Consider the following 27,585-nt stretch of genomic DNA (forward strand, 5'->3'; position numbering starts at 1 on the left):
ACAGCAACCTGTTTGTCCGTATCTCATAGCAGCGTTTTCTGTGGAAACAGTGAGCGTGTGCTTGAATTTTCCTTACTTCGAGGCAGCATCTCCTTCCAAATCCCCTTTCTTCCTTTTTTTTCCTCTCCAAAATCCAACCTTTTGCCCTGAGGTTTCTCCTATTTAGTCTTGGCCAAGGAACAATTCCATTTGTGTTGGCAGTTGAATCTTTTAATTAAGAGTTGATTCCATCTTGGAGCTCCCCAGATGGGGAGAGAAAAAGCTTTTTTTTTTCACCAAGCAAAGCTTTTTCTGAAGGATTTTTTCCAGTAGGGGACAACACAAACAGGCTTTGTTTCCTTTGATTTGTGACTGTCCTTGAGGAATGTGGCTTTGGCGGGCATCGGGATCTGAGGGATAAAAAATGAGGCTTTCAAAAACCATTCCATAAATATCCCATTTTTCATTGGGTTTGTGTATTTTTCTGTATTCCAATGACTTGGAATGATGTTCCTTTTGAGGGGAAACTGGGCTTTTCTAAGGATAGTGCATCAGGTTCTGTGAGAAGGAGCCTGGGTTTTTTTTGTGGAATGCCAGATATTCCTCCTGACCTTTCCAATGTGTTACAGTGGCCTGAAATATTTGGAATTAGTGCCTAGCATGGTGATTGCTGCTTGGAATCAGGACATTCCCAGGAAGATAAGAAGGATGATACTGTGGATGTAGTACTGCATCCAAGGAAACAATTCTTTCCTGTGAGAGTGGTGAGGCACTGGAATGGTTTTCCCAGAGCAGCTGTGGCTCCTCCATCCCTGGAAATGTCCAAGGCTGGATGGGGCTTGGAGCAATCTGGGACAGTGGGAGCTGTCCCTGCCCATGGCAGGGGCTGAAACTGGATGAGCTTTGTGGTCCTTTCCATCCCAAACCATTCCAGAATTCTGTGATGGTTTTTCCAAAGCAAATCCAAGTTCCACAGCTTGCACAAGTAAATTCAAACCAACCCCAAAATTCTCTCCTCTGTGGGGAATTTTGAGATCCCAGAAAGCTGAGTGAAGGCCTTTCTCCCTTGGCTGAGGGTTTTTCCCTCCAGGTCTCCAGTATTTATGGAGAGCTTGTTCCTGCTCTTCATGGATTTTCCCTCTGGAAAGGGAATGTTAACAGCTGTTAACAAGCAAACGCTGTGGGCTATGATGTGAAAAACAAACATCAAATGTGACTGTTCACTGCTCAAACAATTGTTTCCAAAGGATACATTCCCAACTTCTCCCTCTTGCTGAAAGAAATCCTTTCCAAGGAATAGATGAGGAAGTTCTCTGCCTGGCTGGATTGTGTCCCACGGTGGTTTTCCTTTCCCAGTGGCATCGTGGTGTGTGTGGGCTGGGAAAAAGAAACAACCCAATAAAAGGCTTGGCTTGCTGTGCCAAGGCTTTTCCATGGAGCTTTGGAGCTCCTACTGAACGTTTGGAAGTTAGGAAGAAAGAATTTGGGAAAAGATGGAGGGAAAACAGCTCAGAGTACACTTGGTTGTTGAACACAACCAGGGAAATTCTGGAGTTCTTTGGAATCTGGGGGAGCAAAGCCCTGCTGCCACTCATATTCCCATTCCTCTTCTGAAAGGTTATGGAGAGCTGTTTTCAGATACTCAGGCAGGAGCTGATGGGATTCCCTGTGGGAATCTGCTCCTTCCATTTCAAGCAAATATTCCTTTGCCAGCATCTTTTCCTTCCAGGTGCAAACCACTTTCTGGGCTTGGGCTTATCCTGATGAGATACCCTGCCAGAAAATGGAATGATGTTTTATTTTGGATTGCTCTGACCTGGATTAAATCTGTGTTTCCCTAAAAAAGAAGAGGAGCTGTGGACTTAAGGGAGCTTGGCACTCTGGCACGGAGTCAGTCCCTACTTCTGTGGCAGGGGGTGGAACACAGTGATCCTAAAAATCCCTTCCAACCCACAGCATTCCTTGATTTTGTGATTGGGAAAAATTGCATGTCTGAAATGCTCAGGGTCTCTTGTGCCATTCCCACTCCCCTCACCCTGAGGAAACTTTTTCCTCCTGAGTGGTTGCACATCCTGGCACATGGAGCAGCTGCCAAAATTGCAACGGGAACTTCATTCCATGCATCCCAATCAGGCAGGATACCAGGTATCCAAACACAGTGCTTGATCCTGTGGGTTCACACTTCTCTGGAGCATATCCAGGGAAGGGAACGGAGCTGGGGCAGGAGCTGGAGCACCAGGGGTGGCTGAGGGAGCTCAGGGGGCTCAACCTGGGGAAAAGGAGGATTGGGGGAACCTTACCCCATTTTTCCAGGGACAGCACAGGCTGTGCCACTCCATGTTGGATCCTACACCATGTTCTGCCTCTCCTCACATTCCTGCTCTCCCCTTTATTCCCAGACACCGCCTGGAAGAGGGACAAGCCAGCAGCTGGACACGCAGGCTCAAGGTGTTCCTTTGCTGCACACGGACAAAGGACTCCCAGTCGGTGGGTACCAAAACTCTCCTGTTGGGAATCAAAATATCAATGGGAGGAATCCCTGTTTTCCCGCAGGTTAGGATTACATTTGGCAGCACTTCCTGGGCAGCTCCTGTTTCCCTTTATCAGCCCCTTCCTGAGCACTTTCTCCTGTTGTTTACATCAGTCTCACACCCTTAAGGAGGAGATTTTGGAAATGGGAAAACAAAAACCTGGAAGAATCACCAAAATCCTTCTGGATCTCCTGACAGTCAAAAACTGTCCAATCCATAGATCCACGTGAAGGTCACTGGGAATTTTTGTGTGCTGCCATTGGGATTTTCCCTTGCTGTTCTCTGGCAGGGAAGGGTAAAGGCTTTGAAACTCCTTCCCCAAAGTTATTCCATTCTCCTTAGAATCACTAGGAGCAGGTTTGTGCCTGAGGGTGGAATTCACCAGCATTCCTGAGGATCTGCTGGAGAGGCAAGTCAAACTTTGGTGCTGAAAAATTGCTTTTGATTTAACTAAGTTAGTTAAAATTTCTGAGGATTTGAGGACTCCTGAAGGAGCCAGCAGAACCAGGGAATTGTTCCCAAAGGGAGGAGAAAGTCATAAAAATCAGGAGATTTGTGTACTTGCAGACACTGAGCTCTGAATTAGTTACAACCTCTCAGGGAAAAAGCTGGGATTTATCAAGGACATTCCAACAAAACCAGCAGTGGCCAAAAAATCCGCCCAGACATTTAACTCCAGTTAGAAGGGCATGGAAAATGACAGGGAAAACACCAAGGGACCGACCACAGCCGCCGTGTCCTCACTAAATATAGCCCAGAGTTCATGCTCCAAAAGGATGCAGCAGGAAAAGGAGCACATTGGAAGGGATGTGAACGTGGAGAGGAAGAGAAATGAGACTGGGATTGAAAGCTCCAAAGGGAAAGTGGAAAAATAAAGGAGAGTCAGGTGAACGTTTGTTCTTCCCAGGTGATGAATTGGATTAGCAGCATTTCTTAGGGAGTGCTGTGGAATTGTCCACAGGTGCAGCTTCCAGAGTGTGGAAGGCTTCAGGAATTGTCACAGCCCTTGTGCAAAAGTCCAGCACTGTGTCTCAGAATGCTGCCCTTCCCAGGATTCCTTTCCCTGGCTGAAATGCCACCATGTTCCTTGGGAATGTCCTTCTGGGAAGTTCAAGCTCAGGCCTGCCAACTCCCAGCTTATCTGCTTGGGAAATCCATCTGGAAATCCATCTGGAAAACTGAGACCAAGGGAGCTTTGTGCTCTGGCAGCTCCTGCAGCAGCTTTTCCTTGGTGCTCCAGAGCAGAGGCTCTTCCCTTCTCCCTGAGAGCACATCCAGGTCACCTTGCCAGAGTGCTGGAGACTCCTGTCCTGAGGCACAGCATGGATGCTGCATCCTGGGAGAGGGAGCCCTGACAGGCACCTGAATGCCCTGAACAACTCCCATTTTATTCAGGATTGCAGAGTATTCCAAATATTTCGAGTTCTTTTTAACAAACTTTCCATTTTGCAGTGACTGTTTCTCTTTTTTGTTAAGCTTGGAATAAAAGTGGATTCCAAATGCCTCACATTCCTCGTGCTGTTGAATTTCCACTTTACATCCAGCTTTTGAGCAATTTCCAGCCTCTTTTCTCTGCAGGAACAAGCCCTGACGTTGTGTCCCGGCATGGCAGCGTGTGGAATGAATGAGCACGTAATGGATCAGAAATGAATCCATTGCTGCCCATCCCAGACCCCATGGAAAAAAAAATGTATCAGCAGAAGATTATTGTCCTCTGGGCTAGAAAAATGTTTTATGGGACGGACATGGCTTTGGGGAAGGGATCTGGGGTGAAGTCTGAAGCCTCAGAGCCTTCAGGGTTTGTAGCAGAGCACTCCAGGTGGACAAACAGGAATAATGTCAGGTGTTCCCACAGAAAGCTGTTCCTTTGGAGCGGAAAATATGCACTGAACTTCCATCAGGGCCTTTTTTTGTCACAGCATCCAGGGCTGTAGCTGCCACTTTGGATTAATGGGTGTTTGTCCTATTTCCTTTGGAGGCTCTTGGCATTTCTTGTGAGCTCACAGGAGCCATGCTAGGATTGATGAGGTCAGGATTTCAAGGATACTGCGGTTGGAATGCCGTTGGCTTTCCAAAGGCACTGCTGGCACAGAGAGTTGGCACCTGGAGCCCCAGTTCTTAATGGGGATTTAACTGGCTTTTGTGGGGAAGTGAAAAATGACAGAAAGTCATCCCACATGCCAGGAGTTTGGCAGGGATAAAAGGATGTAGGTCATTCCTGCAGGGAAGAGAAGGGATTTACTGTCTTGATGGTCAAAGAATGGAGAGGAGAAATCCTGTCCTGGAGTGCTCAGGGTTTCCACAACACTCCAGTCTTGTGGGTTTTGATGCTGGATGAAGGATACTATGAAAACACAGGGTAAAGGTTCAGGTAAGGCTGTGATCATCCTTGTAGGAAAAGTTTTGGATGGCAGGAGTCAAATATGGATCATTGGTGGGTACAGCTCCACGTTTTGTTGCTCCAGCCTCTGGATCATCCTTGTCTTTAGGCTGGAGCAATGACAGGTCAGCACTGGCCCACATTCCAGCCCCTCTCCAGCTTCCCAAAATATTCTCCTGTAAGGTCTTGTGTTTTTTTTTTTCCCTGTAGCACAGAGCAAAAAGTGGAAAAAGGACATTTCTCTTCAAAATGCCTTTGTCCCTCTGCTTCAGGACTTTGCTTGACCCTGTCAGGTCACTTCCATTTCTCTCCCTCCTTTTTTGGGTTTGGTCACCTTCATTCCTGGGAATTCTGCATTCAGTGTCTCAGATTTTACTTTTCATGCCTTTTTGCTTGGGTGTCATTCAAAATAAACCTGGAAAAGCCTGGCAATATGGGCAAAAGGATCTCAGGTCTGCGGTAGATTTGGGGAAAGGTTCCCAGGTTTGGGTTAAGTTTGGACAAGAGGATCTCAGCTCTGGGATAAATATGGGAAAAAGGATCCCAGGGCAAAGTTAAGAGTTGAAGAGACTCTTAAATAGGACAAAATTAGTGTTTTTTCCTCATGGAATGGCCTTTATTCTGCTTTAGAGGAGAAAAGATGACTCTGAGGTAGCACTGGATTGGGATTTGCTTGGTTTTCATTCCATTTTCTCTATTTGGTCGAATAGAGAGAGCCAAAACCATTCCCTTTCTCTCCCTGTGTCCTCTGTGAGCTGTTTGGATGTTGAGGTGCCCACACACGGCACAAATCCAGCCCCTGAGTGGGACTGTGGAAAACAAACAAGACACAATAATCATGTGATTAGTCCAGATCTGGCATTCCCTGCAGGAATCTTGTGCCTGTTTTGGAGGCTGAGCTCCAGAAACGAGTCCAGTTCTCACTTTGTGTCCTGTTTTGAGGCTTCCCACACCCAAACTCCTCCTCCTCCTTCTCCAAGCCCTCTCTCCCTGGCTTTTGCAGGATGCCTACTCCGAGATCGCCTACCTTTTTGCGGAATTTTTCCGGGACCTGGACATCGTCCCCTCCGACATCATCGCGGGGCTGGTTCTGCTGCGGCAGCGGCAGCGCGCCAAGCGCAACGCCGTGCTGGACGAGGTGGGCAAACCTGGCAATGCCTGCAATCCCAGCTGCTCTGGGATTCCCTGGGAAACAGCTGCAGGGCTCTGCCCACCTCATCTCCAGGCTGTTCTCGCTCGCTGAGGTGGGAAAGAAAAATCATGGCAACTTCAGCAGCTTTCCATGAGTTTTTCCCTGTCAAAGGGTTCAGCTGGTGCTGAGGGAAGTCTGGAATCTGGATTGATCCTCTCCAGGCAGGTGACACAGGAAGTCGTCTTGATGCCAAAACACCTCCAAGGGGGTTGTAGGTACTTGGAAATGAATGGGAAGATTAGTCCCACTGTACAAAGATATGGAGAAGACTCCAGCAATCTGCAGGGGGAAACATTGCTAAAATTTCCAAAATTCCTGAATTTCCAAGCCGCTATTGAGGTTTGCAGGTTGTCAAGACAGTAGGAAATGGATTTATTTTATTGGAGTTTTTCCCTTGATTTGGGAGTCAGGAAAAATTCCCAGTTTTCTGAGCTGCTGCTGAGGTTTGTGCATTGTCAGCCCAGTAGGAAATTGATTTATTTTAATGTTTTTTTCCCCCTTGAGTTGGGATTCAAATCAGGCAGGAATAAAACCATTGGAAGTATTTGAGGGGCCTGGTTGGGATATTTGAGAGTGGATTTTTGTCTTGCTGTCACACAGAGGAATTTTTCTGTGTATTTGTGGCTTCCAGGCAAACAATGACATTTTAGCTTTCCTGTCTGGAATGCCAGTGACCAGGAACACCAAATACCTGGATCTGAAGAATGCGGTAAGTCCCTGGGATGTGGAATCCTCCAAACCCACCTGTGATCCTTGTTTTCTTTTCCTCACTGGCTTCTCTTATGCCTTTCTGCCCCTCTTTGAAATAATCCAAGAAATTCCATGAGAATGGAATAAAACTTAATCTCTGGAGGCTTGATGAGGTGATATTGCTGCAAGAGAGTCAGCACTGTTATCCCTGATTTAGTCCAGATTTTGATTCATCCCTGATTTTGGTTTATCCCTAATTTATCTCTGATTTAGAGTTGTCTGATTTATCCCTGATTTTGATTTATCCCTGATTTTGATTTTCCTGCCAAATTTCCACCCCCTTATTATCCCCCTGCCATTTCCCCCTTCAGCTCTTCCTCCTTCTGATTTCTCTCTGATGTTTCTCTGATTTTCCTCTCTGATTATCCTGCTGTGTTTAACTCCAACCCCCGATCCAGCTCTTTGGAATAACTGAGCTTTTATAGGATGCAACTGCTTCACATTGGCTTTGTGGCCCTCTCCAGGCATCCTTTGGCCTGCTGGAGAGGGGATATTTAGGGAGCTCATTTCCAAATCTGCAGGAAGCAGCTTCCTTGGCAGCGTGGTGGGATACCCCAGAGAATTCCTCAGGAAATCAGGCAGAGGAATCTTTGGGAGGGGGTGGCTCTTGCCTGGCATCCCCACCTCACTCTCCTCAGTCACCACAGCGCAGCTGGGAGAGGGGGCTGGCACTCAGCACGTGCCTAACTATGGAAAAAGGGAATGGAGGGGGAAATTCCAAGAGATGGCAGGCTCAGGGAGTGCCGTGTCTTCCAGCAAGAGATGCAGCGGTACCGGGAGGTGTGTTACTACATGCTCTTCGCCTTGGCTGCCTATGGATGGCCCATTTACCTCATGAGGAAGCCCACATGTGGACTCTGCCGCCTGGCCAGATCCTGCTCGTGAGTGCCCACCCTCATCCCTTTTTTCCTGCCTGGTTTTCCCACGTTTAGAAATACCCTTTGTTTTTCCCCACGTTTATTTCATCCCCTTGGTGCTTCCTCCCTGCTCAATTTCTTTTCTGCCTTTTTTTCCCCGTGTTTTTTCTTTCCATCTCTCTGGGCTTCATATTCCAAAGGCTTTCTGAATCCCTTCCAGTTCCTAGTACGTAAACCAGCCTGTCCTCTGCTCCATTCTCTCTGGAGCACGGAACAGCCAGCAGAGACAACTCACCTGGCACAACACCAAGTCCAAAAAGAGCTTCTTGGAGCTCAAAAATCAGGGAGTTGACATTTGGGTCCTGATTAAAAGACCTCCAAGATTTGCCTGGCTTGGGCTGTGCTCCCTCAGATTAATTGGATTTTTCCAGCTCAGAATTTTTGCCCCAGTGCAAGGGTTTGTTTCCAGCTGCCAGAATTCTGTCACTGGATTCAATTTGGGGACGAGCTTTTGGCACTTCCTGGGAGGAATGTGATTCCTTGGGAATACTTTTATTTGTGAGAGAGAAAGAAGGAAAATCAACCTGCGCTTCTCTTTTTATTTTGGGATGATTCTAAACCCGTTTTTTCCCTAAAAATAAACCTGGAGCTCGGTCAGTGTTGGCTTTTCCATGTTGAGGCACTGGAAAACTGTGCTTCCAAGGATAGTATCTTTTGAGGAGCCATCCCATCCCATAATCCTTGGGTTCCTTGGGGACTGGCTGCATTGTAGCTCTCTCTGGTGCTCAAAAGGAAAACTGCACCTGATCCCAGATTTTGAGGCTGTTTCATGGTTTTATCCTTCACTTGGCACTCGCTGCCATCGGGATGAGGTTTGGAGAGCCCACCTTTCCCTTTCCTCTAGGAATGCCACTCCAAATCCAGCTTTTTCCCCTCACAGCCGCGCTGCTTCCCCGCAGGTGTTGCTGCCTGTGCCCGTCGCGGCCGCGCTATGCTCCCGGTGTCACCATCGAGGAGGACAATTGCTGTGGCTGCAACGCCATCGCCATCCGCCGCCACTTCCTGGACGAGAACATGACCTCCGTGGACATCGTCTACACTTCCTGCCACGACGCCGTAAGGACAACCCCAGACCCCCTTCCCAAGGGGATTTACCCTCTTCTGGCTCTACTGGGACAAAGAAGGGAAATGAAGCCTTTTTCTCTTCTATTTCCATCAAAAAATTCTCTTACTTGGACACAAATCCTGCCATATGCTCTGTCTCCTTTTCCCCAAGGATACTCCAACAGGAATATATCTCCTGATCTCTTGCAGGTTTATGAAACCCCTTTCTACGTGGCTGTGGACCATGACAAGAAGAAGGTCGTCATCAGCATCCGGGGAACTCTGTCCCCAAAAGTAAGTGGGATGTCCAGTGGCCTCCTTGGTGGGTATTCCAGAGAGTTGCAGCCCTTCCCAGTTTGGAATCCTGATTTGGATTTGACTCACCTGAAGCAAGGTGACTGCTTTTCTTCCAGGATGCCCTGACGGATCTGACGGGGGATGCGGAGCGCCTGCCAGTTGAGGGGCACCATGGAACGTGGCTGGGACACAAGGTGGGGAAAACAAAGGGAAAACAATCCCAAACCAAACAAAACCCCATGGATTTTTAAAATTATTTCACTTTTTAATTATAAACCCCCAAATGGTCTTAATTACTTGAAAAAGAAGTTACAGAAAGGGCTTTGAGGTGTTAAATAATTAGTGGGAACAGTTAAAATCACTGGGCGTGTAATTAAAAACTCCGTGCAATTAGGGAATTCCAAATTTGGAAAGGCATCGTGGAGACCCACAATGAAATTCCTGGAGCCACTCAAACGACTTTTTCTTCCAAAGACCTTTAAGGAATTTTCAATCAAAAGCCTGAGAATGTGCTTAAAATTCTGCTGTGATGGGAATGTCCTCAAAGGATACTGGCAGGACTCGGATCCATGAAATTAGACGGGTGCTCTGTGTCTGTGAGCAGCTCTGGGCTGGCTAAATCCATTTATTCCAGAGCTGACCTTTGCCCCTGTCTGGCAAAGGAACGACGTGCTGAGTTTTTAAGATGATCAGGAATTTGGCAGCTTCCAAAGCTGCAGTGCCAAGCTGGGGAAGGAAAATCCAGAGTGGGGGTTGGAAGGAACAGAGCAGCTGCTGGAAGTGCTGCTGGGGGGAAGGAGGTGTTGCTCAAGGTGGGATGTGGAGCTTGGAAGTCCTTGGAAGCCATGAGTTGGGAACTCCAGCTTGCCTCATGGTGTCCTCCTGGAATACCAAACCTCTTCTCTCTGCTTTAGGAAATAGAACTGTGGAATCCTGGGATAGTTTGGGTTGGAAGGGATTTTACAAATCCTGTTCTAACCCCTGCCACAGGCTGGGACACCTTGGAGGATCTTGGATTAATGAAAGGTGTCCCTGCTCATGGGACTGGAATGGGCTTTTAGGTCCCTTCCAATCCAAACCACTCCAGAATTCCATGATTCAATGAAAATCCAGGAATAATAGATCCTTGCAGAAATTGGCTTTGCTTTTGATCTTTATATGAAAATATTCCTCCACTGGCGACTTCCATGAAACACTATCAGTTTATTCCCTTTGTTCCAGACAGAGCTTTTATTTGTCCTTTGTGTTATTTCTTTTTTGGGATTGCTGCCAGGAGAGAAATATTCACTTTCTCTGGAATTATTATCAATATTAATCTGCAGACAATAATGTGCTGTTGATTCCCAAGGGAAAACTAAGGGAGATAATGGAATTTTAAATGCATTTTTAATGTCCAGGAGTCAAGTTTAATATCCAAACAAATCCAATGTCTCACTTACACATTTAATTTGGAAACAAGGACTTGGCTACGTGGGAGCTTTCCCAGGATTTGTTTCATTTGGGGTGTTTTCCTGCTAATTCTGTCCCACCCATCCCCGGGGGTGTCTGTCAGCCATCCTAAAATTCCAAGTCTTGATGTTTACATGAAATTTTTTATCACTCCACAGCTCCAATGTCACAATTAAAAAAAATATTTATCAGGCCTCTGAGCTATTCTGGATCAAAAAAATAGAGCTGGAACTAAAGTTTAGGGATTAGAATGCAAAAAAAAAAGGGATTATAACTCAAAGAAGAATCCAACTTCACTATTTTTACAATAAACTCCACTGATTTTATAACAAAGTTAATTTTAAAAATAATCCTCAGCCAAAGGGGTGAATCCAGATTTAATTGTTGAACTCCCAGGACAAAGTTAGTGAAAATAGGATGTTACAGAGCTTTGTTTCCTGGTGTTGAGCCAACCAGGAGGACAAGGAGCTGCTGGAAAGTCCTGGAAGCTCAGCCATGATCCCAGTAATGAGAACTTTCAACATTTTTCTCTCATAAATAGACCCTTCTGGGGGTTTTCCCCCAAAATCTCAAATATCTCATAGCAGTTTTGTGCCTTTGGGATGCAAAACAATGCGAAATATTTCTATTCCCTTTCCCTAAATCCTTGATCCATTTGGTTATTTACATGTGAACTTGCAAAATTAAGCCCAAATAGTTTTATTAACTTGAAATTAGATTTGTTTCCCAGAGAATTTATGGATGCTACATCTCTGGAAGTGTCCAAGACCAGGTTAGGGCTTGGAGCAACCTGGGCTAATGGAACATGTCCCTGTCCATGGAATGGGATGATCCTTAAGGTCCCTTTCAACCCAAACCAGGATTCCAGGAATTTTAGGGAATTTTTCCAATGGTGAATCTAAATGGAAGTTTACAGTCTCATTCCATAATAATTAAAATCCCTGTCTCCATTAGGATATAATTACCAAAAACACGTCCCAAAGGCTGACTAACATCCCAGCAGTGACATCACCATGGATTTGGGTCACGCTCCCTAAAAATAGAATCCCAAATTCGCGGTGGGAATTTAGATCAGTGGCCTGCTGCTCACTTCTCATTAGGATTGGGAGTGGAGACTCTTCTGGAAGCTGGGGAGGAGCTGGGACAAGGCACAACCACTGTGGTGCTTTTTAGTGGTGGCAGCATGCCGTTTATCTCATTTCCTTGGAGTGGGGTCTCCTCTGTCCTGCTTCCCCTCTTCAGTATCCACATTGGGATCAAAGACATCTCAGATACTGAGGACCTGGAAAAATCCATGTTTCTTTGCTTTTTTTCCTCACTGGCTTCTCTTATGCCTTTCTGCCCCTCTTTGAAACAACCCAAGAAATTCCATAAGGATGGAATAAAACTTGATCTCTGGAGGCTTGATGAGGTGATACTGCTGCAAGAGAGTCAGCACTGTTATCCCTGATTTAGATTTATCCCTGATTTATTTATCCCTGGTTTCGTTTTCTCACCCAATTTTCCCACCAAATTTCCACCCCCTCATTTTCCCCCCACCATTTTCCCCCTCAGCTCTTCCTCTGATTTACCTCTGATTTCTCCCTGATGTTTCTCTGATTTTTCCCTTTCATTATCCTGCCGTGTTTAACTCCAACCCCTGATCCAGCTCTCTGGAATAACTGAGGTTTTATATATTATTATTTACATGTATTTTTCTTTGCTTTTGGAGCCAGGAATCCTTGCCTATCTCTGAGATGAAGAGTGAGCCCCCAGTAACATTCCCATTGTACTCACACCATTTTAAGATAGGGATTTAAAGGAAAACAGCCAAGGAGATGATTTTCCCCATGTCTCCCCATTTTTTGGAGTTCAGGTTCACTTCCCACTGAGTTAAACTGTAGCATTATCAGGAATTTATGCCATAAACCAAATTCCAGTTGCTTGTTTATAACTGCACTTGGAATTGCATCAATTACGTTTGGAATCTGAGAAACAGCAGAGATGAGGAAAGTTTAGATCCAGATAGGATCTTTCCCAACTTCCAGCACTCCTTGACTTCTAGGGAATAAAAACTTTTAATAATTTGGGATGAATGTCCTCTGACAACCAAATCCCCTTAATATTGATGGCTGGAGAAGGCAGGAACTAATTCCTTGTGCTGCCACTTTTCCCTTTGGTGTTTGAATCATTATCTCTATTAGAATGATTCACACTTTTATTCCCAGATTTAAATTGAAAACTCCATCCCAGATTTACCTGGAATAGTATAATTTGGCTTTAAAACAACCAATATTTAGAATATCCAAGTCTATTTCTCTGTTCTGCCCCAGGTCCCTTGGCCTGAAGTATCAAATCCACAATCCTGTGTTTAAGTTAATTGGATTTGGGGTAGTTTTCCCCCTAAAAGCCCAGGAATAGGCCCTTGGAGTGTTCCTTAATTAAGAACTGCCTTTACTCCTTAAGCACCAAAACTTTGGAAATGCAGAGGGGAATCAGTTCTCCCTCCATCCTGATCCATGCTGAGGGACATTCCAGAGCTTCCTCACCTTCTGGATGTTGAGATCCCATTTACATCCTGCTGTGTGTTCCTGCTTCCCACAGGGAATGGTGCTGTCTGCTGAGTACATCAAGAAGAAGCTGGAGCAGGAGATGGTGCTGTCCCAAGCTTTTGGGCGGGATTTGGTGAGTACAAGTTGTCTCTGGACAGAGGATGGGATTTCCATAAAAAACTGGGTTTTAAGGGAATCTCCATGTCCCTGAGTCTGTTGTATTCATTTCTCAGCTCTTCCTTTAATTCCAGGATTTCCAGCTAGTTACTCATTTCATGGAATGGTTTGGGTTGGAAGGGACCTTAAAGCTCATCCCATTCCACCCCCTGTCATGGGCAGAGAGCACTCCACAAGATCAGGTTGCTCCAATCCCCATCCAGACTTTCTGCAAGGCTTTTTTATTTTGGAAGCACCAATAGTGCAGAGCTCCTGATTATTTTCCTTTTCCTGAGGCAGGAAGTCCCACATGGTGGCAATGAAGGACAGGGAGCATTAAAACCAAATCAGCAGGAACTAAAATCCCATTTTTATGGAGATTTTCTTTGGAATGCGGTGGTGACTGTCCCTGTGGGCACATTTCTGGTGGCAGGGAGATGTCACAGGACTCAGGGGAGATGTTGGGAAGCAGCTTACCTTGGTTTATATGTTGGAAATAGTTGCTGAAGTGCTGCCTTGGGATATTTGGTGGATGGGAGGGAGAGATAAACCAGCATCCAGCTTTTGGGGATGGAGCTTCATTCCTTTCTGCCTAGAAAAGGAAAATGGGAGTTGTTTTGTTACTCAGGAGGAATATTTCCTGGCTTTAGGTCCATAAGTGCCATCCCAGGTCCCACCAGTCCAGGACCTTGTTTCTGACAGTTGCCAAGGGCAGATATTCCAGAGAAAAGTGTCCGGTGAGGTTTAGAGACACTTTCTGTGTGGACTTGGATGCTATCAGGAGGGACAAAAAGCTCCCATCAAATCCTAAATAATTTAGATAGCTGGTGTGCCTTCCCTTTTTCTTCCCACCTTCTTTCTTTCAGGAAAGTCCCAGTAGGCCAAATGTAGAATTCTAGAAGTGAACGAATTCCAGCCTCCAGTGAGGCCCTGGCACACGTTTCCCAGAAGAGCTGTGTCTGCCCCATCCCTGGGAGTGTTCCAGCATGGGTTGGATGGGGCTTGGAGCAGCCTGGGCTAGTGGAAGGTGTCCCTGCCCATGGCAGGGTGTGGAATTGGAATGATCTCTCCCTTCCTTTCCAACCTAAACCATTCCAGGATTCTCTGATGATTCCATGATTCAGAACAAGCAAGGAGCCATTCAGCTGGAATCTGGAGTGCTCGTGTATAGAAACAGACTCCAAAACTGGGGAAAGGGAGAGATTTGGGGGATAAATTCAATTTCATTTCCCATCTGACCTCGATTCCTTGTTGTTTCCACGTTTTTTAGGGAAGAGGAACAAAACACTACGGCCTGATTGTGGTTGGGCATTCCCTTGGAGCTGGCACAGCTGCCATCCTGTCCTTCCTGCTGCGTCCCCAGTATCCATCCCTGAAGTGCTTTGCTTATTCCCCCCCAGGTGGGCTGCTCAGGTAGGTGCTGGGATACACTGGATCCTGCTTGTGAGGCTCTAGGGAGCAGTGAAATGGACAAGGCAGCCTGGAGAAGCTGAGTGTTTCCTCTGGGATATAGTTTGGTATTCAAGTTGGATGGCAAATGGCTCCCAAATATTCTGGTTTATAACTGAATTATCCATGGGTCTAAATTTAATGGGAAATGGGTGCAATTTCCTTACTCTCTACCCCCTCCCACTGAATAGATGGAAATAAAGGAGATACTTGACCAAATGCAGGCGTCTGCAGCAGCTGATCCAGTTGTTTAGACTCTTTTTCCAAAAATTTGGAATTGGGATGTGATTTCTGCCATTCTGCAGCCAAAAATTGCTCACAGGGTTTGTTCTGATTTCCCTCCCTTGGCTGTGGGGCAAAACCAGGAAGAGATTAATTGTGAATCCCTCCCATTATAAATGAGAACAGACCTTCTGGTCATGTCATTCCCAAACAAAACATCCCATTGGATTGCTGGGAAGTGAGGGAAGGTCCTCCTGGTCCTGACAGATGCCATGGGGATCCTTGCAATCAGTTATGGATCATGAGAAGCTTCTCCTGGTAGTTCCTGCATCATATTCCGGGAGCAGCCAAGGGTTTTAAACCATCCTGCTGCTGAATCTGGATGCTGGCATTCCTTGTTGTAGTATTCCCAGGTCTTCTGCAGCCACAGAGCAGGATATTTCAGGAGAGTTGTACAACCTTCTGCTCCAAACTTCCACTCCTGGATCCCTTGGTAGCTCCTGACTTGTGTCATGCCCATGATCATCCCTAGGTCAGTGAGGCAGCCTCTGCCCATGGTGACTGGTTGGGAATTTCTCCAGGAAACTCAGAGTGGGAATCTTGATTTCTTTCTTCTTGTCTTGGAAGTCAGGTTGCTGCAGAAATTTGCCATTTGAATTCTCCCAAATATTGGGGTATTTCATCCCACCTTGTAGCCTCAGGAGCAGGAAATATCTTCTTCCTTGGCTGTCCCACCATTCCCAAACTATGGGAAAATGACTATGAGGCATTCAGTTCAAGCATTTCCTTTCCCAGCTATATCCAGAGTCTTGTGCAGGTGAATGATTGGGCCATAGGATGTGGAGATCAGACTTTTCTTCCACAAGGCACAAATCCCCAAAGCCTGGAGCTTGGACTGGGGTCTGTGCCCCTGGTTTCCCTGCCACTGAATTGGGAATGAAACTCTGTTTGCTTCTTCTTGCTCCTGTTTCTCTTCTAGTGAGGATGCCATGGAGTATTCCAAGGAGTTTGTGACTGCAGTGGTGCTTGGCAAAGATCTGGTGCCCAGGCAAGTGGAGGATTGTCTGAATTCCTTGATGAATCTCTGCTGTTCTGTCCTGAATAATCTGTTTTCTGTCTGAAACACTTGGATCATCTCTGTCGTCAGCTTCCTCATTTTCCTGTCCTTTTATTGTTCCCTGTGTCACTGTGTTTTTCCTGGACACCTTTGTTGGGGTTTTATGGGCAAATCCCTCCTGTGTGAAAGAAAAGGGGGAATGTCCTACCTCTGGAATCCTCCCTTATGGTACCTGGAATATCAGATGTGCCACTTTCCTGGTTTCCTGCGTTATCTTGGCCCTGTCCTGGATAGGCTGCCACGTCATTTGGACCAGTTTGTCCCAAAATCCCTGTTCCATGTCACCTCATCTCCAAACCAGCTCATTCCTTGTGCCTTGGCATTCCTCACCTTCCTTATCTCCTGGGATAAGTTCTGCTGAGCAGGGATTTGGAACAGAAGCCAGGCAACCTGGAAATTACCTGGATGCCATGATCCTGTCCATCCTGTCATCTACTCAGTGGTGTCATTCATCTCCAGGACACTTTTCCAACTCACCTGTTCTGTGCCATCTTCGTCGTCACCTCCCTCATTCCCTGTTCACTGATCCTATCCTTGTTATTGTCCTTGTAATTCCCTGGGCCTCTCACTCCTGGCTCCTGCTCCTGGTTGATGCCACTTCTGAATCCATTTGCTCCATGTTTTTTATTTTTAATGTCCTTTTAAACACAATGCCTTGTTTACCGTGCTCCATATCCTTCCTGTCCTGTTCCCTGCCCAGGTGTTGTCTTCCATATCCATAATTTTCTTCTTTTTCAGACTCGCTTCTTCTTTTCCAGAATCACATCTTAATCCCTTCCAGAATCACATCTTCCTCTTTTCCATAACCACACCTGTTTTTGTCCAGAGTCACATCTTCCTCTTTTCCATGGTCACATCTTCCTCTCTTCCAGGATCGGGCTCTCTCAGCTGGAGGGATTTCGCCGGCAGCTTCTGGATGTTCTCCAAAGAAGCACCAAACCAAAGGTAAGAGGGAAGAACCAACACCTGGAGATGTCTCTGAGCAGGGGGGAATTTTAGTGGCAAGAAGGGTGGGTTTCCTCCAGGCCTCCTCAGGATCATTATTTAGGGAACCAGAGGAATGATGGAAAGAGCTGGAGAGCTCAGTGGGATCATTCTGGCTCACTTGCTGAAACTTCACCATCACACATCCCAAATAACTGAGCAGGGAATTATCTGTCTGAGCCTCTTTTAAAGTCTGTATTCCAAGTGTGGATTTTCCTGACCAGTTAAAACTGGGAACAGGCTGAAAGTCCAACACCTGTGCTTGTCAGAACATTGGGGTGATGCTGTTCCAGGATAAATGGTCTGCTCATGTCTTGGAGATAGGAAATGTGGGAAGTTGTCCCTCCCCAGTCTTTACCATTGCACCAAGATGGAAAAAAAACCATTAAATACAAAGATTTTTAGGGATAATACATGATGGAATTTACCTGGAGAGGGTATATAATTGGGAAAGGAAAATCAACTTTCAGAAACATTTGGATCATCTCTGTATCCAGCTTCCCTCTTTTCCTGTCCTTGTATCATTCCTTATTTATTCCCAGTGTCACTGTGTTTTTCCTGGACACCTTTGGTGGTGTTTCACACACCTTCCTTAGGCAAATCCCTCCTGTGTGAAAGAAAACTGGTTTTTTGCTTTTCTCTCCTCAAATCCTCCCTCCCCTCTCTCTCTCTCTCTCTCTCTCTCTCTCTCTCTCTCTCTCTCTTTGTGGGAACAGTGGCGGATCATTGTGGGGGCTACCAAGTGCATTCCCAAATCCGAGCTTCCTGAGGAGCCAGAGGAGAACTCGGTGACGAGCAACCGGCTCTGGACACATCCCAGTGACCTGACCATCGCCCTGAGTGCCAGCACCCCCCTGTACCCCCCCGGCCGCATCATCCACGTGGTGCACAACCACCCTGCCGAGCAGTGCTGGTGAGTCCTGCAGTTCCTGCTGGAATCCTTGATGCAAAACTCCCCCTGACACAAGGAGAAGGGAGTTTTCTTCCCCGCTGTCTCACGGGGACAGTGGTTCTGGCTGTGCTGGCAGAGTTATGGAACGGTTTGGGTTGGAAGGGACTGTGGAGATCATGGGGAGGGATGCCTTCCACCAGACCAGGTTGTTCCAAGACAAGTCCAGCCTGGATTTGAACACTTCCAGGGATGGGGCAGCCACAACTTCCCTTGGAAATCCAACCCAGTTTTCCAGTCTCACCACCCTCACAGGGAAGAGTTTCTTCAATATCTAATCTAAACCAGCACATGGAATGCTGTAATGGTTTGGGTTGGAAGGGACTTAAGGATCATCCAGTTCCAGCCCCTGCCATGGGCAGGGATGCCTTCCACCATTCCAGGTTACTTCAAGCCCATCCAACCTGGCCTGGTACACTTCCAGGGATAGGGCAGCAACCTGTGCCAGGGCCTCTGCACCCTCACAGGGAAGAATTTTTTCCCAGTATCCCATCTAAACCCACTTTCTTTCTGCTTAAAGCTACTCCCCCTTTTCCCATTATTCCAGGCCCTTGTCCAAAGTCCTTTTCCTCTTTAGATGATGATTAGTCCATACATAATCATGTCCCCATAAAGCAGAATTTTGGAGCAATATGTATTTTAACAGCTCCTCCCTCTATTTTTCCTCTTTTTCTCCCTCTGCATCCTGCTGTTTTCACATGCCAAAACACTGCCCTGCTCTTCCATCCCATTTTCCCTGTTGTCTGGACCCCTTTTCCAGCTGCTGTGAGCAGGAGGATCCCACCTACTTTGCCATCTGGGGGGACAACAAGGCCTTCAACGAGGTGATCATCTCCCCGGCCATGCTGCACGAACACCTCCCCTACGTGGTCATGGAAGGGCTCAACAAGGTAAGGCAGGGAATTGTCATCCCAAAAACCACTGGGACAGGCAGGCTTAGCCGGGAATGCTGCTGGTTAAATACACCAAGCTGTTTATTTTAAAGAAGAGGAGGAAAGGGGATGCTCCTGGTCAGTCTTGCACAGGGTATTGGGAGTGGAGGGTGACAGGGTCTGGGAATGGAATTCCCACAGTCCCAGAAGCTCCTGTTTCCAAATTTAACATCAGAATAACATGAGGTTGGGCGGTGATGGTTCATTCCAGGAGCTCCTATTAAATTGGAGCCCAGGTGACATCCAGGGATGTGGCAGGATTTATCCATCTAATCCTTTATCTCCCTGTGCTTCCAGAAGGCTCTGGGAAGAAAGAGGCCTATCCAGCTGTTTGAAAGCCTCCAGTCAATCCCTGCTGTCCCTCTGCTTTCTTTGAACAGGTCTTGGAGAACTACAACAAGGGGAAAACAGCTCTGCTTTCTGCAGCCAAAGTGATGGTGAGTCCTACAGAAGTGGATCTCACCCCGGAGCTGATATTCCAGAGCCAGCCCTTGCCCAGCTGCCCCACCGTGCAGATCGGAACTGGGGCCATCCCAGTGGACAGAAGGAACAGCAGTACCAAGTAAGGAGAGATTTTTATATGGAATATTAAAAATATTAATAAATACCCACAGGTGTGGGTCCTCTTCTTCTTGGAGCATTGTGTGATCCATGTTTGTGGGAAAGACAGATCCATGGGCCTTTGTGGGAATTAAAGCTTCACGATGTCTCGAGGAATGTCAGGAAAAATCTAGGGGAAAAATCCCTTGTGTTGCTTAGGAATTTGACTGCAGCAAGGTCAGGAAAAGATATGAGAGAGACTTTCTTTTTTTTTTTCCTTATCCAGACAGGTGAGGTTTTCCTAAGGTAAAACTTGGAGGCAAGTTTGGTTTGGTTTGGAAGGGATTTAAGGATCATCCAGTTCCAGCCCCTGACATGGGTAGGGACACCTTCTGCCAGCCCAGGTTGCTCCAAGCTCTGTCCAACCTGGAACACCATCAGGGATAGTCCACAGCCTCTCTGGAAAGAGAGAAGGATTTAGTGAGCCAGGAAAAAAGGGAGAAGAGCAAGAACTGGAGTTTGCAGAGGGAGAATCCATTTGTGGTATTTCCAGCTGGGAGGGTGGAGCGAGAAGATGGAGTTGTGGATGCCTCTGGTTGGAGGAACTGTGTGAGGAACCCTCAGATCCTCTAGCTGTTCTGGAATTCTGCAGCCTCGTGTTCTCTGTTTCCCGTTGCAGGAGCAAATCGCATTCGGAAATCAGCCTGGAGGGATTCTATGAGACGAAGCCGCTTTCTCCCGTGCAGAAGGACCCCGTGGAGCTGCTTCTCCTGGACACCAAGGAACGTCTCTCCGTGGAGCTCCAGGACCGCCGTGCCCCTCTGGCCACCATGGAGAGCCTCTCGGACAACGAATCCATCTACAGCTTCGATTCCCGGCGCTCCTCCGGCTTCCGGAGCATCCGGGGCTCCCCCAGCCTCCATGCGGTCATGGAGAAGGACGAGACGCACTGCTTTTATATAGACCCCGTTATCCCTGAGGAAAACCCTTCCCTCAGCTCCCGGACAGAGCTGCTGGCTGCTGACAGCCTCTCCAAGCATTCCCAGGAGACGCAGGCCCCGGAAAACGTCCTCAACAGCGGCGGCACCACCCCCCAGCGCCGCTGCAGCGCCGAGGGCACCGGGAGCGACGGGGAGCGCACGTCCTCGTCCCCTCGGGAAGAGCCCCCGCTCCACAACGGCCGCCTGGCCGACGTTCCCAGTCCCCAGGTGCTGGAATTCGCTGAATTCATTGACAGCCTCTTCAACCTGGACAGCAAAAGCAGCTCCTTCCAGGACATTTACTGCATGATGGTGTCGGACAGCTCCAGCGACTTTGCGGAGATTCCCAAATCCGTCAGCGACCAGGAGATCCTGCTGAGGGCACAGTACGAGCCCAACTTAGTCCCAAAGCCCCCGAGGTTGTTTGCGGGCTCGACGGATCCCTCGTCGGGAATCTCCGTGTCACCCTCCTTCCCCCTTAGCTCATCCGGAGAACTCATGGATATCACTCCCACGGGTGTGAGCAGCCAGGAATGCCTGGCCACGGACAAAATCCGGACTTCCACCCCTTCCGGACACGTAACCAGCCCTGCCAAGCAGGACGACCTCATGATTTCGGCCCTTTAGTGCAGGGGAAAGGGGTGGAATGATCCCAGTGGGATAATCCATGGAGGAGGCTGTCATTGGGCAGTTGGGATCAGAGGAGACAGCTGGAAAAATCCTTTCTGGGGTGACCCAGTGGTGGTGTCTGGAGGATGGATTGTGCTGGAATCCTGTGCTTGGAGCTGGGAGAAGCTTTGCCCCACGGGGCCTGAGAGGGTCTGAGGCACTAAAGTTCCCTACCTCAGCCTGTCTCATTCCAGAGGCAGATTCCTTGCCCTGGGGCACCTGCTGAGTTTGGGAGTGAGATACCTGGATAGATGGAAGCAGGAGGGAGCCGGGGCAGATCCCTCTCCTCGGGACCGAGCCGGTGGTTTTGGGAAATGAGCGGATTGAGACTTTGGGCCCTGTTGCACTACCACGGATCCGGCCCAAGATCCAATTCGGCACACTTCCATGGGGATTGCTTTTGTAGGACACTCCTGTTTTAAAGCCATTGGGGCTGTATTCCCCCCAAATCCAGTCTCCCCTTCCCAGCCAGGCGCAGCAGGAATGGGGCTGGCACCGTGGTTTCTCTCTCCCGAGCACTCCCGAGAGAGGGAAGGACGCTGTTCCCAAGAGCCCAATTCCTCTGCCTTTAGCAGAAAGTTCTCCTGGATATCACCCCCATCACTCCTTGGTTCCCTGGACCCCTCTAAGCTGGCGACATTCCCGTGGGACTGCCAGGATTCTCATCTCAGAGCTGCATGGATGTGGATGGATCAACTGCAAGATGCATCTGGCATTATTTTCCAGGCCCCTGTGGAGTCTGGGAGTCTCTCCTGGATCCCTGGGGTCCTCACACCACCCATATGCAGCATCCGTGGATCAGTGCCAGCCTCTGTCATTGGGAATTCAGGGAAAAGATGGACTTTTCCCCAGTGTTGCAATCTCTTGTATGTTTACAGAGCTGCTGAGCTGGTTGGAAAGTATTTATTAAGGAAATAGGGATGCTTTCCCAAAGGAAAATCCATGGTCATCCTCTCCTTCCCATGCTGTTCCCTCTGGGGACTGAGGGAAGAGAGGATGGCAGGCAGAATTCCAAGCCCCCTGCTTCCCAAGTGGCTTGGATTCGGGGGTAACTGCCTGCCCCCTCTCCCCACCTGCACAATTCCATATAGGAAAGCTTGAGCAAGTTAGGAAAACTACCTGAGCCTCCGGGCCCAGAGGAGCCTGCTCCGCCTCTCCAGGCAGGTTTTCCAGTGATGGGAGCAGGAGGATAACTACCTATTGTAGGAAATGAAACATTCTTGGGACCTGGAAAAGGCCTTGAATTGCCACAGCTCCCCCCTCAAAGCTCAGCAGTTACTGATGGCTCTCCCTGGAGTTCCCTGGAAAAGAAATTCCTGTTTTAACTTCCTTAGAATCCTGTGGTTGCTCCCTTTTCCCCTCCTTAGCAGTGCTATTTCCATTGTAGGAGGATGCTGTGCTTTCCAGGAGCTCAGTTCCTGGCAAATCCCAGGCTTCCTGTTCTCCCTGTGGGCTGTGGAAGCACTGGGATGGGTCAGGGCTGTGCTTCCTGGGAGCCAGTGGGATCCAATGCCATTGAGGAGCACTTTATAACCACTGTGCATTGATGTAAATAATCCTGGGTGCATGGAATTCCACTGGATTCTGGGTCCAAGTGCTGATATCCCACTCCATCCAGTGTGGGATGCTCCAGCCCTTGCTCCTTACCCATTTCAGAGCCTTCAGAAGTGCTTGAAGCGGCCAGGAAAACATTATCCCTGTGGTTTAAAGTTCCAAAGGTGACCTTTCCCTGAGTGGAATCAGAGGGAGGAAGCCCCTCTGGATCCAGAGGGATTTGGAGAAGGAAAAATCCTTTTATTCTGAGCAACCAGAAGTTCTTTTTGTTTTTGTAGGTCCTTAAAAAATGAGCAGGGAGCAGATGGTTCAGGAGCACAGCACAGGGTAAGGAGGAATTCCTGCACTCAGGAAACACTACCGAGGTGATTTTTTGGGAATATGCACAAAAATCTGGGAAGGTTTGAGGGGAAAAGGGGAGCTGAGGGGCAGGGAGGCCGGGGCTAGCGGGCTAGCTCCCCTTCTGGCCCAGGAGTTGGGATAAGGAGCTCATTCCTGCCCTTATTCCCAGCAGGAATTAACCCTTAGCACTAAGGCAGAGCTTGGGATCTGCAAAGCACTTTAAAACACTAAGCAAAAGGATCATCTCTGTCCCTGGGAGCAACATGGATACCTGGGATTAGATGGAACTACTGGTGGGAGGTGCCTCCAGGCGAGGAAAAGTGGGATATCTCCCTCCTAAAACAATTCCAGTGGGAACCTGCTGATGTTCCATGGCTCAAATGTTGCACTAGAAAGTCCCTTCCCTGGCGTTCCTCTGCTGTGTCCTGAAAGACTCAGTCCTTGGGTGACTGTTTCCTTCTTTGTGCCATTGGAACTGTATCCCATAGGAATGGCCTTCCCTTGCCCTGACAGGAAGCAGTCTGGAATGCTGCAGGTTTTTGCTCTGTGATTACTGGACTTTGGAAAACCTGGAAATACGTAATTCCTGGGAGCTGGGCTTGCCACAGGTCAAGGAGTAAAGGCACAAAAGAGCCCCTCAAAGGTTCTCATTGTATCCTCTCATAGATAATTCCTGGTTTTTGTTGACAAACAGATCTGATCCCAGTCCTCCCAAATGAAATCCACGTTCTTGGAATTATTTCTGCTTTAAATGTCTCCGTGTCTTGATCCCCATTACTGTGTCTTGATCCCCAGCATTCCGTGTCTCCATTCCCATCACTCCTTTGCTATCTGGGCATTTGGAAAGGCTGATCTCCCATATCCTCCTGGAAAAGCACACCTGGAATACTGAAATAAATGTTAAAGCTGCAGCTACCTCCTTCATCTGTACTGTACACACTTCCTGCTTTCTCTTCCCTCTTGGCTTCTGCTTCTTCCTCTTCAGCTTTGTGCCTTCTGATCTTCGGATATTCCCATGATACTCCAACAGGATGTTCCACCCTCTGCAGAGGCAGTGCTGGAAGTGCCTGACACCCCAGACCAACCAACAGGTTACCCATTCCATGCTTCATCCTTAAGATCCATTCTGATCCTTCTTCCTTGGACTGAGTGACCTTTAAAGGTCCTTTCCAACACTGCTGAATGTTGGTATTCCAAGAGTTCCTTGGCAGAGGAACGGAGCTGAGGCTCTTCTGCACCACTAAATTGATTTTATTATTGTTTTCATTGAGCAGTGCCAAAAAATTTGGGAAGGATCCTGCAGTGCTGAGGATATACCAGCTCTTTTCCAATATTTATCATTGCTTCTTCTCCATCGGGGCTGCCTTCTCCATCTGGAATATTCATTTCCCCCTAAAGCTTCCCTCTTTTCTTTGCTCCCTGTGCTTCTCACCTATTTCAGGAGCCATCTCATCCCTCTCTTCTCTCAGGGTGCTGATGGCTCATTCCACATCCTTGATAGCACATGGGAAACATGGGAAGACTATCCCAAAGCAGTTAAATGAGATTCTTGGAACTTTTTAGGAACTTGTTTCCAAAGCAAACAGGATTTGTGGGAGGTATTTTGGTCTCTGCAGAGGGCTGGGATGGCAGTGGACGGGGAGTGTGGTTATAGAATTCCAGTGATTCCCAGTTCTATTCTTTTAGGATGCTAGATTCCAGGAGCAGTTGATAGTCCCATGCAGGATTAAAGTGGGAAATCTGTTTCCAAGGGCACGTAAGAAGGAGGAAAAGCTCCAAGCGTGGGGATGCAGGATGAATATCTAACACATTCTCCATGCACTTTGATGTTTTCTCAGCTTCTGCTGCTCTTTTCCTGCAGGCAGATAATATTATTTCCATGGCCTCGCCCACACAGCTTTCATTTACAAATTGGGACATAGGAATAATCAGGATTACTCCTAGCAATGGGAATTAGGTAGGATTAATTATTGCTGGAACGGGTGTGTTTGGATTTGTATTTTGAGGCTGTATCCAAGAGCCTCCATTGGGCAGCAGAGCCCTTCTGTGTTTGCCTTGGGAATTGCTGGGCTGGAGCTCCCCTCCATGCTGGGTTTATCCTTATCCATTCTGGGATATTCTTCCCTTGGCAGTAGGACATTCTGGCTTTGCAGGATGGGAGGAGGAATATTTAATTCCAGTGGGTTTAGGAATAGTGGTTGTAACTGCAGCTTTTGAGTAACGTTGCCAAAGGGGGGTGTGGATTCCTCATTTCTGGAAATATTCCAGGCCAGGTTGGATAAGGCTTGGAACAACCTGGGCTAGGGAAAGATGTCCCTGCCCACAGCAGTGGGTGGGAGCTTCCAAATGATTCTGGAATTCTGTGATTCCCTGCTTGCAGTGTTACAGTGCTGCAGGAAAGGGAAGGTTGGAATTCCAGCAGCACCTCTGCATGGATTGCTCTGCTGAGAAATCCCTCTGAAGGAAGCAGTTGGAAAGCATTGCCTGGAACTGGGCTCGTTGCTTTGTTCCCAGAGCCTGTGCAGTGCTGATTTTTGGGAAGAGCTGCTGGATTTCAGGAAGAGCCTCATTTCTTGTGCCAAAGCTCCCTCTCATGGCTCCTGTGTGGAGGAAGCAATGCTGCATGGATCCTGCTGGAGGCAAACACAGCCCATCCTTGGCAGCTGTGGGAAGAAGGAGAGGAGGGAATACTGCAGCTGGAAGCTGGCATGCAGTCTGAGAGCCCTCTGCTCTCCAGTCAGACCCACGGGGGAGTTGTGGATGGAGAGAGGGGTGGGAAAGGGGCTGGATCAGCAGTCACTGATGCCCTTCCCCTTCTTCCAGCTCCAAGGAGCTGCTTAAGGGCTGGAAATTCCAAATAGCCAAGGATTAGGGCAATTCCTTGCTTTGTTATAGGGAATCATCATCAGCCTCCAAGTGCTTTGCTGTCTCCATTCTCATTGTTCTTTCCATGTTTTTTTGAGTTCATACCTCTTGTGCCTTTGTTCTCCCTGGCTTCAGGTCCCAGTTTCTGGGATCAGACATCTCCCACCTTACTTTCCCACTTCTGTGGGAGTATGGAAGTGTGACCAAGGCCTGGCAGGAGCTGCCCTTGCTTCCAAGCTCTCCCATTCTGCCTCAGCCAGGACTTCCCACACCTTCCCACTTTTCCCTGCTGCCTGAGGTTGTATCCAAGTGCCAAAAGCAAATCTTGACCTGAGGCAGGCGATTTCCTCCAACCCACACCAAGTTTCTCCCTGTCTCTGGAGCAGCTCCCTGGGAATTTTTCCTGCTTCCCTTGGTTGTGTCCAGTCCCTGTGATGTCACTGTGTCACACCATGCTGCATGTCCGGACTTTCCCACCTTCCCAACACAACTGTGGGCTGAGAGATGACTCCCTGTCTTCACCTCTTGATTCCTGAAAATCCTTGCAGCACAGGAGCAAGCCTTGACACTGGTTTTTCTTTGGATTCCACTTCCCTGCTTCCCATCCTGGGCTTTGTGCAGTTCCAATGGCTCAGAGTCAGAAGTCCCAGCTGGGGTGGCACGGGTCTGTCCTGCTGGGATATCCACTTTTGGGAAGTTTTGTGTGCAAAGGGATCCTGGCAGGGGTTTTTCCTAGGACACTGCCACACCCTTTGGGTCCTCACTCCTTTCCTGGGATGTCCCCAGTGCTTGGTGGTGGCAAAGTGGCCTCACCTGCAGCTCCAGCTTCCCACCTTTCCCTCCACAAGTCCAGGGAATACTCTCGAGCTCCTGTCCTGGCACTATGTGGAATTCCTGTTGGCACAGGGATATTTGGGGATGGGCTGTGCCTCCCTGTCTGGAATGTTGAGCCCTGTGAGCCCCTTTCCTTTGGCTCTGCCTCTCTGGAAAAGCCCTTCCTGCCTGTCACCTGTGTCCCATCTCGTGCTGGGGCAGCTCAGAGCAGGATACCTCTGGATTCATTTCCTGCTGGATCCTCATTGCCTCCTTGGAGCTGAAGCCTTTGGCGTTTTTGGGAGAAGCAGCCCTTCCAGGGAGCTCTGAGGCACTCCCACTGCTTCTGGCAGGGCTTGGAGCACTTGGATATGCAACTGGGGGGGAAAAAACAGCCCAGCATCCTGCGTCCCCATGCTCATACTGGGAATGCTGCCCTCTGAATCCCTGCTCCGAGCTGCCCCAGCATGAAGATTCCAAGGAAACTCAAGCACTCCTCATGTGCCCTTCATTCTCCACGTGACTTTTTTTGTACCTCTGTACGAAAGATCTGAACTAATCCCGCTGTAAAGAAAGATCGGATGAATTATAACCTAATTCCAGAAACATGGATGTATATAAATTTTCTGTATATTCTATGGCACTCTGTATAAAATGGATGTTGGAAGCATGGCTGGAGTATGTGACTGTTGCCAAGGATGTCCTGGACACGGATGGTTGGGAATTGCCTGAGGTTTCTGCCTTAAAGGGTGGTGAGTGAGTTGGGGGAGGTGGGAAGGACACCAGGAATTGGGTATGTGGCTTTTGGGAAGGATCCACGGAATCACTGGGGGTTGGTTGTTTCTTCCCCAGCTCTCTCTGCTCTGGATCTCAGCCTTTGGAGTGGCAAAACACTTGGGGGAACATCCAGAGCTTGTGGATTTGCCATCCCATGGCCAGGTTG

At 48.1% G+C, this 27,585-nt stretch overlaps 1 protein-coding gene across 1 annotated transcript in view; it reads left to right on the forward strand.

The window, feature by feature from the left end:
• DAGLA (diacylglycerol lipase alpha) overlaps positions 1-27,312 on the forward strand; it is a 56,821-nt gene extending 29,509 nt beyond the window's left edge. Inside the window, exons 7-21 of the mRNA XM_066551272.1 lie at positions 2,379-2,466; positions 5,894-6,028; positions 6,714-6,791; positions 7,589-7,713; positions 8,649-8,805; positions 9,004-9,087; positions 9,207-9,284; positions 13,123-13,203; positions 14,497-14,639; positions 15,877-15,945; positions 16,887-16,959; positions 17,715-17,911; positions 18,708-18,837; positions 19,260-19,441; positions 20,099-27,312. Of these exons, the coding sequence (XP_066407369.1) occupies positions 2,379-2,466; positions 5,894-6,028; positions 6,714-6,791; positions 7,589-7,713; positions 8,649-8,805; positions 9,004-9,087; positions 9,207-9,284; positions 13,123-13,203; positions 14,497-14,639; positions 15,877-15,945; positions 16,887-16,959; positions 17,715-17,911; positions 18,708-18,837; positions 19,260-19,441; positions 20,099-21,026 (2,548 nt within the window). The 3' untranslated portion in view covers positions 21,027-27,312. The remainder of the gene's footprint in view (positions 1-2,378; positions 2,467-5,893; positions 6,029-6,713; positions 6,792-7,588; positions 7,714-8,648; positions 8,806-9,003; positions 9,088-9,206; positions 9,285-13,122; positions 13,204-14,496; positions 14,640-15,876; positions 15,946-16,886; positions 16,960-17,714; positions 17,912-18,707; positions 18,838-19,259; positions 19,442-20,098) is intronic.
• The last annotated feature ends 273 nt before the right edge of the window (positions 27,313-27,585 follow it).

This window comes from Molothrus aeneus, chromosome 6, assembly GCF_037042795.1.
Source record: "Molothrus aeneus isolate 106 chromosome 6, BPBGC_Maene_1.0, whole genome shotgun sequence".
Taxonomy (NCBI): domain Eukaryota; kingdom Metazoa; phylum Chordata; class Aves; order Passeriformes; family Icteridae; genus Molothrus; species Molothrus aeneus.